The sequence below is a fragment of the Ornithorhynchus anatinus genome, chromosome 10 (assembly GCF_004115215.2).
Source record: "Ornithorhynchus anatinus isolate Pmale09 chromosome 10, mOrnAna1.pri.v4, whole genome shotgun sequence".
Classification (NCBI taxonomy): domain Eukaryota; kingdom Metazoa; phylum Chordata; class Mammalia; order Monotremata; family Ornithorhynchidae; genus Ornithorhynchus; species Ornithorhynchus anatinus.
This window is the reverse complement of record NC_041737.1, coordinates 17,913,548-17,926,281: the sequence shown is the minus strand read 5'-3', so window position 1 is coordinate 17,926,281 and position 12,734 is coordinate 17,913,548. Positions and strand designations below refer to the sequence as shown.

General features: G+C 49.1%; 1 protein-coding gene across 3 annotated transcripts in view; it reads left to right on the top strand.

Annotated features, from left to right (window-relative positions):
* Positions 1 to 937: 937 nt before the first annotated feature.
* ARGLU1 (arginine and glutamate rich 1) overlaps positions 938 to 12,734 on the top strand; it is a 28,523-nt gene continuing 16,726 nt past the window's right edge. The window contains exons 1-4 of one of the 3 annotated variants that reach the window (XR_005660466.1): positions 939 to 1,380; positions 9,238 to 9,463; positions 11,354 to 11,411; positions 11,862 to 11,945. Coding sequence is in view for 2 of the 3 variants with exons in the window: in XM_039913250.1 (XP_039769184.1) it covers positions 992 to 1,380; positions 9,238 to 9,463; positions 11,354 to 11,440 (702 nt within the window). In the remaining variant the exon portion in view is untranslated. Of the gene's footprint in view, positions 1,381 to 9,237; positions 9,464 to 11,353; positions 11,946 to 12,734 lie in introns of those variants that run through there. The other 2 variants (XM_039913250.1, XM_029073724.2) reach the window with 2 other exon arrangements.

Below are 12,734 nucleotides of genomic sequence, written 5' to 3'. Positions count from 1 at the left end.
AGGGCTTAGAACAATGCTCCGCACATAGTAAGCGTTTAACAATACCATCATTATTATTATTATGGGTCAGCAGCGTGGCTCAGTGCAAAGAGCCCAGGCTTGGGAGTCAGAGGCCGTGGGTTCTAATCCCGGCTCCGCCGCTTGTCAACTGTGTGACTTTGGGCAAGGCGCTTCACTTCTCTGGGCCTCAGTTCCCTCATCTGGAAAATGGGGGGGATACAGGGTCATGAGGTTGTCCCACGTGAGGCTCCCAGTCTTCATCCCCATTTTACAGATGAGGGAACTGAGGCCCAGAGAAGTGAAGGGACTGGCCCACAGTCATACAGCAGACAAGTAGCGGAATCGGGATTCGAACCCACGACCTCTGATTCCCCAGTCCGGGCTCTTTCCACTGAACCCCGCTGCTCCTTTAAGGCGGCGGGGGCGCAGCCGCCATTAAGGGAGGTCCGCCGGCCCACCCGCTTCCAACGGGGACAGGCGGGCCTTCCCTCCGGAGGGCGCCCGAACGGAGCCGAGCGCCACCGAAGGGAGCCGAACGGTGCCGAGGAGAGCCGACCGTCTCCGAAAGCGCCCCGAGGAGACCCGATCGCTTCCGAAGGCGTCCCGAGGAGAGCCGATCGCCTCCGAAGGCGCCCCGAGGAGAGCCGAGCGTTTCCGAAGGCGCCCCGAGGAGAGCCGATCGCCTCCGAAGGCGCCCCGAAGGGAGCCGATCGTTTCCGAAGGCGCCCCGAGGAGAGCCGAAGGCCTTCGAGCGGACGGTCGGCTGCCGCCGGCGAGGGGCGGGGCCTCAGCCGACGTCCGTTCCGGCGTGGCGCGGGGCATTGTGGGTCCGGAGCCGGTGGCGCCGCTGCCATCTTGTCCGTGGTCGGGGCCTCGCAGCGCCGTCGCCGCCGCCGCCGCCTCCTCAGCCCGGGGCCGTAAGTCCGGCGGGCGGCGAGGTCGGAGGAGGAGCAGGAGCAGGAGGAGGGGCGGCGGCGGCGGCGGCGGCGGCATGGGCCGGTCCCGGAGCCGCAGCTCGTCCCGCTCCAAGCACACGAAGAGCAGCAAGCACAACAAGAAGCGGAGCCGCTCGCGCTCCCGCTCGCGGGACAAGGAGCGGGTCCGCAAGCGGTCCAAGTCTCGCGAGAGCAAGCGGGCCCGGCGGCGGGAGTCCCGCTCGCGCTCGCGCTCGGCCACCGCCGCCGCCTCCCGCCGCGAGCGCGAGCGCGAGCGGGAGCGCGACCGGGACCGCGAGCGCGAGCGCGAGCGCGACCGCGCCTCCTCCCCCCCCGACCGCATCGACATCTTCGGCCGCACCGTCAGCAAGCGGAGCAGCCTCGACGAGAAGCAGAAGCGCGAGGAGGAGGAGAAGAAGGCCGAGTTCGAGCGCCAGCGGAAGATGTGAGTGTTCCCCGTCCCCCCCCCCGTCGTCGTCCCCCGTCGTCGCCGCCCCCCCCCGCTCCGCCCACCCGCCGCTCGCTCGGGAAGCCGGGCCGGACTGGAAGCCCGGCGCCGCCCGGGGCTGCTCCCCCTCTGGCCCTCGGTTCGCCCTGCCCAGCGCTCACACCAGCCCTCTGCAAGCGGGACTGAAGGCCAAGGGCTACTGAATGAGCGAGCGGAGCCTGGAGGCAGGGGACTCATCCCAACCCTCACTCTGTCGTATTTCTCGAGCTCTCACTCGGTGCAGAGCGCCGGGCCTCCCCCCGACTGTGCCCTGTTTTCCTTTCAGCTCCCCTCTGCCTCGCCCTGACTGCCTCCTTCCTCCACCCTCCCAACCCCACAGCCCTTTCTTGCGTTCACTCATGCAGTCGTATTTATCGACCACTCACTGTGTGCAGAGCGCTGGGCCTCCCCCCGACTCTGCCCTGTTTTCCTTTCAGCTCCCCTCTGCCTCGCCCTGACTGCCTCCTTCCTCCACCCTCCCAACCCCACAGCCCTTTGCTGCATTCATTCACTCTGTCGTATTTATTGAGCACTCACTGTGTGCAGAGCCCTGGGCCAAGCAGCTCGCTTGCAGCTCTGGGCCTCTCCCCGACTAAGGCCTGTTTTCCTTTCAGTTTCCTTCTGCCTCGCCTTGACTGGCTCCTTTATCCATCCACCCTCCCAACCCCGCAGCACTTGCCTTCATTCATTCACTCATTCGTATTTATTGAGCACTCACTGTGTGCAGAGCGCTGGACTAAGCAGCTCACTTGCAGCTCTGGGCCTCTCCTCGAGTAAGCCCTGTTTTCCTTTCAGCTCCCTTCTGCCTTGCCCTGACTGGCTCCTTGATCCACCCACCCGCCCAACCCCCACAGCACTTTCCTTCATTCCTTCATGCAATCGCATTTATTAAGCGCTTACCATGTGCAGAGCACTGGAGTCAGCGCTTAGAAAGTACACTGTGGCTCAGTGGAAAGAGCCCGGGCTTAGGAGGCAGAGGTCATGGGTGCTAATCCCGGCTCCGCCACCTGTCAGTTGTGTGGCTGTGGGCCAGTCGCTTCACTTTTCTGGGCCTCAGTTCTCCCCCTCTGGAAAATGGAGATTATTAATAATAATAATAATAATAATGTAGGTATTTGTTAAGCACTTACTACGTTCAGAGCCCTGCTCTAAGCGCTGGGAGAGATAGAGGGTCATGGGGTTGTCCATTCATTCAATAGTATTTATTGAGTGCTTACTATGTGCAGAGCACTGTACTAAGCGCTTGGGATGAACAAGTCGGCAACAGATAGAGACAGTCCCTGCCGTTTGACGGGCTTACAGTTGTCCCACATGAGGCTCACAGTCTTCATCCCCATTTCCAGATGAGGGAACTGAGGCCCAGAGAAGGGACGTGACTGGCCCCCAGTCACACAGTTGACAAGGGGCAGAGCCGGGATTCGAACCCATGACCTCTGACACCCCAGCCCGGGCTTTCTGGAGGAAGCAGCGTGGCTCAGTGGAAAGAGCACGGGCTGGGGAGTCAGAGATCATGGGTTCGAATCCTGCTCCTTCGCTTGTCAACTGTGTGACTTTGGACTAGTCACTTCAATTCTCTGTGCCTCAGTCCCCTCATCTGTAAAATGGGGATTAAGACTGTGAGTCCCACCTGATCACAGTGCTTCACACATAGTAAGCGCTTAACAAATGCCATTATTATTTTTATTATTATTATTATTATTATTTCCCACTGAGCCACGCTGCTTGTGGAGGAAGAGGAAGGGCCCCGGCCCCTCCTCACCCGTTGCCCACCGGAATCCCTACTCTCCACCAAGTGCTGTGGTCCTGCACAATTCATTCAGTCATATTTATTGAGCACTTCCAAAGTGCAGAGCACTGGACAAAGCTCTTGGAATGGACAATTCGGCAACAGAGAGAGACCATCACTGCCCGATGACGGGCTCACGGTCTAAACCTTCCCGGGAGGAAGTCCAAGAGCCCCGGGAAACCCCACCAGTTGACCGATCGACCCGCAATGAAGCTTTTGGTTGAGAAGCAGTGTGGCTCTGTGGAAGGAGCCCAGGCCTGGCAGTCAGAGGTCATGGTTTCGAAACCCGGCTCTGCCCCTTGTCAGCTGTGTGACTGTGGGCAAGTCATTTCACTTCTCTGGGCCTCGCTTCCCTCATTTGTCAAATGGGGATGAAGACGGTGAGCCTCACGAGGGACAACCTGATGATCCTGTGTGTCCTCCAGTGCTTAGAACAGGGCTCTGCACATAGTAAGCGCTTAACAAATACCGACATGATTATTATTATTATTGAAGAGCCCGGGCTGGGCAGTCAGAGGTCATGGGTTTGAATCCCCGCTCCGCCGCTTGCCAGCGGTGTGGCTTTGGGCAGGTCACCTCATTGGCCTCAGTTTCCTCATCTGGAAAATGGGGGTTAAAAGCTGTGAGCCCCACGTGGGACCACCCGATCGCCTTGGAGCCCCCCCAGCGCTGAGAACAGTGCTTTGCACACAGTGAGCGCTTAATAAATACCACCATTTCTTTTTTAAGGGGGACGCACCTGACTGCATCAGGGCCAGGCCTCGGACCCTCGCTCCCTACCTACCTACCTACCTGTTGTCGGTGGCAAAGAGTTAATGCCGGGTCGAGGGGGTCTTTGGTCAGTCAGGCACTTGTACTGATCGAGCTGGCCCTGCTGTGTTTAGAAAAGCTTGTAGGGCCCAGCTAGGAGAGTGCAGCAGAGTGCTATTGACATCATCCCCGTCCTCCGGGACTTTCCAGGCCAGCGTGGATGACAGCCTTTTTAGGACCTTGGCAAGGCCACTGTAGTGACGGCGGCTTCTGCGACTCTTCTCAGGCCCGAGGACACTGAAGTCCCTGCTGCTCCTGTCACAGTTATGGTGGGCCGTGCCTTTTATACATCGGCTTCAGCTTTACTCTTGTCATTCCCCCTCCTTTTCTGAGTTCCAACCGAGGCCCACCCGTGAACTGCCGTGTGACCTGGGACCGGTCACTTCCCTTTTCGCTGTCTCCTCGTCTGTAAAATGGGGTTTCAATATCCATTCTCCCTCCAGCTTAGTCCGTGAGTACTCTGTAGGAGAGGGACTTTGTCCCACCCGATTATTTCCAATCTACTCAGTGCTTGTGGCATATAGTAAATGCTTAACAATTATTAGTCGCAGCCCACCCCCGATATTCTAAAATTGTGAGCCCCTGTGGATGAGGAATGTTTCGATTCCAACTGTGGACTTCTTTCCCAGCATTTGATAGAATGCTTTGGAAATGAGTGCTTGATAAATTACTACTGGCACTGAAGTAAACTACAGATAGAAAGTAATAGAGTATGTATGGTGGGCACAGATGTGCTACAGGGGGTATAGGGACATATCATTGGATAGTTGAGTGCTCATTTTAAAATACAACTTGTTAAATTAGTTTTGTGACAGATTTAATGGGTTTAGTGTTGTGCAATTTGTGGAACACAAGTATGGCTTCTGATCAGTCAATCAATGGTCTTTATTGAGTGCATATTGTTTGCAGAGGATCAATAAGGCTATCTTGTTATGTGGAACTTTATAGAATAATCTCAAATGCAGTAGGTGGGTGCTGTTGATAGTCACTTCCAAGGCACTAAAAGGGAGCAATGAATATTCTAAATTATAAGTACAGTGTACTTCAGATTTTCCAGGCTAGCCTGGGGTCCCGGTGAAGTACAGAGGGAACCATGGATATTAGAAAATATCTTTCACGGTGAATATTAGTGTGGGTTTTTTTAAGAGTGTTTTTTGGTTTGGGTGCCTTCCTCTCCCTCTCCGCCCCCGCAACACACACACTTGGCCAATGAGCTGATGTGTACCCAAGATGAATAACGTGCAACCTTTGTGGCAAGTACCGGCACTGATCAGGGTTTGACAAGTCAGGCCTTGCTCGCTGCAAAAGCCCTCATGGATGCCACAATTCTCAGGGCAAAGACTGGAAGGGAGAACCACATCAACTCTTTATAGATATGTACGTATATACACAAGGGAGCTCGTTGTTGGGTAGGGATTGTCTCTATCGGGTGCCGAATTGCACTTTCCAAGCGCTTTGTACAGTGCTTCGCTCACGGTAAGCGCTCGATAAATATGATTGAATGCTATGGGGCGGGGAGGGTAGAGCAAAGGGAGCGAGTCAGGGCGAAGGGGAGAGGAAGGGGGAGCTGAGGAGAAGGGATTAGTTTGGGAAGGCCACTTGGAGGAGGTGAGCCTTCAGTAGGGTTTTGAAGGGGGAAGTGTGGTTGGTTGACGGATGTGAGGAGGGAGGGCGTTCCAGGCTAGAGGTAGGATGTGGGCCACGGGTCGACGGCGGGACAGGCGAGAACGAGGCACAGTGAGAAGGTTAGCACAGAGAGGCAGAGTGTGCGGGCTGGGCTGTAGAAGGAGAAAAGGGAAGTGAGGTGGGAGGGGGCAAGGTGATGGAGATCTTTGAAACCAATAGTGAAAAGGTTTTGGTTGATAACGGAGGTTGAAAGGCAACCAGTGGAGATTTTGGAGGAGGGGGTGACATGCCCAGCAGGTTTCTCCGGGCAGCAGAGTGAAGTATGGATTTAAGTGGGGAGAGACGGGATGAAGGGAGGTCAGAAAGGAGGCTGATGCCGTAATCCAGTCGGGATAGGATGAGTGATTGTACTAACGTGGTAGTGATTTGGCTGGAGAGGAAAGGGCAGATCTTGGTGATGTTGTGAAGGTGAGACCATCAAGCTTTGGTGACGGATTGGGTATGTGGGGTGAACGAGAGAGCAGAGTCAAAGATGACACCATTGGGAAGGATGATTGGGCCGTCCACGGTGGCGGGAAAGTTAGGGAGAGGATGGGGTCTGGGAGTTAAGATAAGGACCTCTGTCTTGGACGGTTGAGTTTTAGGTGGTGAAGGACATCCGCGTAGAGATGTCCTGAAGGCAGGAGGGAGATAGAACAGGGGAGGAGATAGAGATTTGGGTGACGTCCGCATAGAGATGATAGTTGAAGCTGTGGGAGGGACTGAGTTCACCAAGGAAGTGAGTGTAGTTGGAGAATTAGAAGGAGACCAAGAACTGACCCTTGAGGAACCCCTGCAGTTAGGGGATGGGCAGGAGAGGAGGATCTCGTGAAGGAGCGTGAGATGAGAGGAGAAGAAACGGAGAGGACGGAGTCAGTGAAGTCAAGGTTGGATAATGTGTTGAGGAGAGAGGGATGGTCCACAGTGTCAAAGGCAGCTGAGAGGTCTAGGAGAATCAGGAAGGGGTAGGAGCCATTGGATTGGGCAAGATCATTGGTGACCTTTGACAGGGCAGTTTGGAGTGGAGGAGGCCGAAGCCAGATTGGAGGGGGTCCAGAAGAGAATTGGAGGAGGAGAATTTGAGGTAGCGAGTGTAGATGACTTGCTCCAGGAGTTTGGAAAGGAAGAGAAGGAGGAAGATGGGGCAATTAACTGGAGGGGGCTGTGGGTGCCTGGCACATAGTAAGCACATAATAGATACCATAAAAACCCCCCAAAAACAAATGCAGCTCTCTGTATATTCAGTGCCTTTGCCCAATTCCATCCACCCTAACACTTATTCGTTGATTAGTTTCTACTACCCCAAGTCGTGTGAGTTTGCCGGCAGAAACCCAGGCAACAGGCCAGGCTCATCCATCTCAAACTGATCGTCATCTGCTGTAACTCTGCCCTCGCCTCTTCCCAGCAGTAATACGTCTCCATCCTTAGACTCCCATGCCCTATGCTTGCCACAGCTGTTTCAGACCTCTAATCCTATCCTCAAAATCCCGTCTCCCCACTTTCAATTTCTCTTGCCACCTACTTCGTTGATACAATTGTAATTATCAGGTGTGATCTTCGTAAAAGCTACCTTCCACCTCTTCAGTCCCACCCTCCTCCTGTCCCCTCTTTGAATCTCTTATCCTGCCCAGCAGTACTTCAAGGGATCTCCCATTTCTTAAAATCTGCTCACTCCATCCGAGTCTCTGACCCCATCCCTTCACCCCGTATTGAAATCCTTGCCCCCTTCTCTCTTCCCTCGCCATTTTCAACTGCTCGCTCTCCAGTGGCTCCTTCCCCAATGCCTTGAAACATGCCTGAAATTGCCCTTTCAGGGATCACCAGTGACCTTCTTGACAAATTAAATGGCCTCCATATCCTTGCTGTTCTCGTTCTCGACCTCCCCATCACCTTTGACCATCTTTCTGAAAACTCTTTCTATCCTTGGTTTCACTGACACTGTTCTTTCATGGTTCTCCTGTCTCTGGCTGCTCTGCAGTGCCTTTTGCCGGTTCCTCTGCCTTCCATCCTCTTACTGTGGGAATCCCTTAAAGCTCTGCTCTTGGTCTCCATCTTTTCACCACCTATACCGGTTAGCTTGAGTAGCTCATTTGGTCCCACAGCTTTAGCTGCTGTATCTTCTCAGCAGATTCACAAATCTCCTCCTCCTCCAGGGCAAACAAACCTCTTTCTTTCTTCTGTTGTCACTGCACCATTTGAATGTTTGGTTAGAGAAGGTTTCTTCCCACAAAATCAGCCTGTTCCTGCATAACACGATCCACATCTAAGTGCAAGTAAATGATGTGTACAAGGAAATGGTCGTGGCATCTAAAGTGGGATGCCGTGCTTGCCCATCTCAGCCTCAAGCTCAAAATACTGAATGTTTGGCACTTCTTGTTTGCTGGGTTTTTGGGGGCGAGCTTGTGGTATTTAAATACAGTAAAGTAACAATGTGTAGCAAGGGTGTTAAGCACTCTGTTGGGGATAGAGCTATTAATAGAGGAATAATGTATATCGAACAGTTTCGATAAGGTAGCATTTTTGCCCCATCCACCCCCTAATCATTAATTCCCACTGAGTCACTTGTTATAATACAGTTTTCCCATGATATTAGGTTCTTCAAGAACCCAACTACTGTGATATGAGAACTCAATGTAGATTAGAATAGATTTCTGGCAAGTGAATTTCCACTGTTCAGGCCTGATTAAGTAGGTCACGATTGCGGTATCTGGAGGAGTCAAAGCATCAAATCATTATTGTTAAATTTTATTTCCAGAGCCTTCTCATAAGACACTGGGACCTGGGCCACTGCCAGGCCGATGTAAACTAAGTTCGTGAGGCAAGGGTAGATGGGGGTCATTTAATATTCAATGTGGCGTTATATTTGGGCTAGTAAGGTTAGTTAAGTTTGCAGTCATTAAGATTTGTTTCCTTAGATAAGTAGGGTAGAGGGGATGTGGAGAGAATAAATGGGAATCAGTTGCAGAAGATAAATTTTGAGCTATTAGTGAAGAAAAATTTATGCATAGTGTTTCTCGAAGAATTAGTTAAAACCGCCAAGTCATTTCACTAAACGAGATAAATTATCTAGTATAGTCAACTCAATTATCTATTTGGTGAGACAGATTTATTACGCGTAAATGAAATCCACAGGAAGCCCCAAAATTTCATTTTTGAAATGGAGAGGCGATGAGGTAGTTGTTCTAGTTGTCTTTTTATAAACTCTCCCCTCTAATTTTATTCGGTACCCACTCACGGATAGCGGGAGTGGTATGACAATGTCGAACCACAATTTCCGGGTAAGATAGGGTGGAAAACAAACATTTTCATTGAGTTGTATGTTATGTCACTCCTTAACTTCTTGTATTTTGTGGATTGCTGAAATAGTAAGGGCCGCGTTTTGTAGGTTCTCTCTAATGGTGGACATTTTATTTTTATTATTTATTTTTGTGATGTCCATTTTGAAGAGTGATACTGCATGACATTGACCATTTGATTTCTTGGTAATCGATTTCATCTTCAGAATATTTGAGGCTCGTTTCACAGAAGTTCTTCCCTTGTGTTTATCTGACCAGTCGGCAGCAGGAAATTGAAGAGAAGCTCATTGAAGAAGAGACGGCCCGAAGAGTAGAAGAACTTGTGGCCAAACGAGTAGAAGAAGAATTGGAGAAACGGAAAGATGAGATTGAGCGAGAAGTTCTCCGCAGGGTGGAGGAAGCTAAGCGCATCATGGAAAAGCAGTTGCTCGAAGAACTCGAGCGACAGCGACAAGCTGAGCTTGCAGCACAAAAAGCTAGAGAGGTAACGCTCGGTCGTTTGGAAAGTAGAGACAGTCCATGGCAAAACTTTCAGTGTTGGTGTGTGCTTCCTGCTCAGTTCAGAAAGAGATGGAATATGGAAAATCTAATTCCTTTCTCATATAAACTTACATTGCTGCGAAAGTTAATTTGTAGCCGATTCAGAAGAGCTGACTGATGCTTAAAACAGTTATTCTCCTAAAACTTATTCGAGGATACTTGATTTTAATGGAACTGGCCTACATATTTAAGAAGTGTTTGAAACTTTTGCCATGGCTGCAGGACTTACAACCAATCTTTTTTTTTTTTCCTACTTCCTTCTTCTTTGGGGAGAGGGGAGGGAAAAGGTTTAAAAAAAAACAACACAAAAACCACCCACCTGTGGTGATGTACTCATTTTTTCTGTTTCTCACTCTATTTACCTAGACTGTGAGAGGCTTTTGCCTTCAGTCAGATTAAAAAGAGCAGGGCCCAGCATTGAGCGGCAGTGCCTGCCTTTGACATCTAGGTTTTCTTACTCTTCTTTTTTTACCTCTCTCTCTTTTTTTTTTTTTCCTTCCAAATCCTGCCTGAACATATTGGACTAATTCTGGCATTCTGGTTACAAGACCCTCCGCTGTCCTAATGTGTTTTAGAAAACCTTCTAGGAAAAATGTCCAGATCACTCTCCATTTTTCAGTAACGACTAACAACTCCTTTTTTCTCTAGAGAGTTATGAAGGAACAGGTTGTCCTTGTCTGGAGTCGAGCTAAACACATGATTTGTTTTTATCAGCAGCTGGAGCAGAAGCTGAAAATGTCTTTCTGTGAGACAGTAATTGGCTACTGAAGGCTTTAAGGCTTGTCTGCACTGATTTACTCCAGGATTCTAAAAATTGTCCCCTTCCCCTCCCCAAATCACACTCTTAAGGCAAACTCCAGCACTGAATGTCTGCTTCCTTCTCATGTCTGCGTACATGAACATCATTGATATTTACCACAGGAATTCAAATAGTAAGATTTTTTTTTTAAACTCAAATGGACTCATTTGGCATTGTTAATCTTTTATCTGTTTTCTGGAGGTACACAAAGGAACAGAATGCTGAATCTCACTCGAGGTCAAAAGCTTAGTTTTTGAAAGGCTAATATTTTGTGTTGCCTTAACAAGATGCACATTAATATTTTGCGTTGAGTAGATTTCAATCAGTACAATAGATTTTTTTTCTCATGAGAATTTTATAAGCCATATCGAATCTTCAGTGCTCTAATCTGATGATACCTGTGGAGTAAGGGTGCTATCTTGTAGCGAGTTACTAATCATAGTAAGATTTTTTTTTCTCTTCATGTGCTTGCTTTGTTTCATATTAACTTTTTTTGTTTTTCACACGGACACAAATCTGTCAGTCTTTCCAAATACTCAAATGATTTGGAGATGTATGCTGTAAGGTGAACACTGCCAAAGCCATCATGCAGTTCTTCCTATATATATATATCTAACTATATATATACATATAGTTTGCATAACAAAATTTCATTAAATTCTCCAAGAACAAAAGAAACTGCAGCACTTCCTGACCATGTCTCCCCTGGATTCCTGAATTTCAAGTTCAAACTGTAGGTGACAATTTAAAGTTGCCTTAAAATTGTCAACATACTGAATGCTAAGTCCATTTTCCCCATGGCAGAAGCCCTTAGTTCCATGAAGTATGGATGACCATTTGTATTTTTCACTAACAGTAAATGTATTTTTTCTTATTAATTGTTTGCCTTAGGAATGATGAATTACATATTTTTGTTCCTTCTTACCATAAACATCTGCATTCCTCAGCTCAGCCTTCCTTGTATGTTGTTTCTTTATAAATGGTTGAGCTGCTGATGCAGGTATTGCCAAGCTAACAGTACAAATCATTTTAAAGAGGAAGCTGGCGCGTATGGCAGCCGAGGAGCACACTCTGCAGGACACTGGACAAGACAGTAAATATTCAACTTTTAATGCTGATTAAAGGAGTATAGGTAAAGAATACGTAGGTATACATAATTGGTGAGACAAACTATTCGCTTTATTTATATTTTATATATTATTTTTTTAATTTGGTAAATACTATCCAGTTTTGTAGTTGTCCTTGTTGATTTGTGTGATATTAAAGTATTAGTAATAACTGACAGGAACTCTGATTAGGGAGGGTTTAGTTGATTGCTGTTTGGACTGGGAGGGATGATTTAAATTTAGTACTAGCGATCAATTTTAGTGGCTGCGCAGTAGACCGTTTGTCAGACGAAAGGTGGCTATAGAGCTGCCCTGTTAAGTCAGATCACCGAAATAAAAAAATAAAAAAAAAGAAAGAAAGAATCAGAGGAAGATTAGCGAAGATGCACAGATTGAGATTTTACTTTTCTAACATTTTACCATGTCCTCCCCTCTAGGAGGAAGAGCGAGCAAAGCGTGAGGAGCTAGAGCGAATATTGGAAGAAAATAACCGAAAAATTGCAGAAGCACAAGCCAAACTGGTAAGTGAAAAAGGAAATCTTCCCAAGGCGTAAAGGCGGACCACCAGAAATCAGGGACTCCTGCTTCGAGGTGATGTAAGGTGGGGTGGGAGTGCCTTCTCCCTCTCTCCCAAGACTTATACGTCTGTACATCCCCAGGTCCTAGCTTCTAATGCTCGGACCGGTGGGTAGCATACAAGGCACGTATATTACTCTGAGCATCCCCAACTCCCTGTTGTGTGTGCTAGAAGACTGTGGGACTTATCTAGAGCTTGTTTGGTCTGTGAATATCTCAAAGTGGAGTCTAAAACAATTCCAGACTGAAGTTCAGCATTTTCCTGGGTGAATGGTATGGCTATTCAGAACTGGGTCTCTGCAAAAATCAAGGCGGGGGTCTGTAGACGATCTAGGATTAAATTCTTGCAGGTAAACCCCGTGCCGCTGTTCAGAGTTAGGGAGAAACATTAAAACGCATGTGTATGTGCGGTGTGTTTTTCAGCAGAACCCCTTGGGGCTGGGAGGGTACAGACTACCTCTGAGAGGCTTGTAATTGAAGATGAGGGCATGAGTAATATGTGAGGGGTCGCATATTAAGAGAATGGCTAAAATAGAAACGGTAGTTTAACCCCGTTTTCATTCGGTGGAGGGTGACAGGAAAGGGTAGGGAAGGCAGTCCGAAAAGGTAAGCCCAAGACTGTGAGCACAGCAGTAAGGATGCCTGCCAAGGGCTGAGGAAACTGTCAGCCCTAAAGCCCAAGCGACAACAAGGGGGAACAGATATGTCAGTTTAAATATGCGTATTGGAATAGC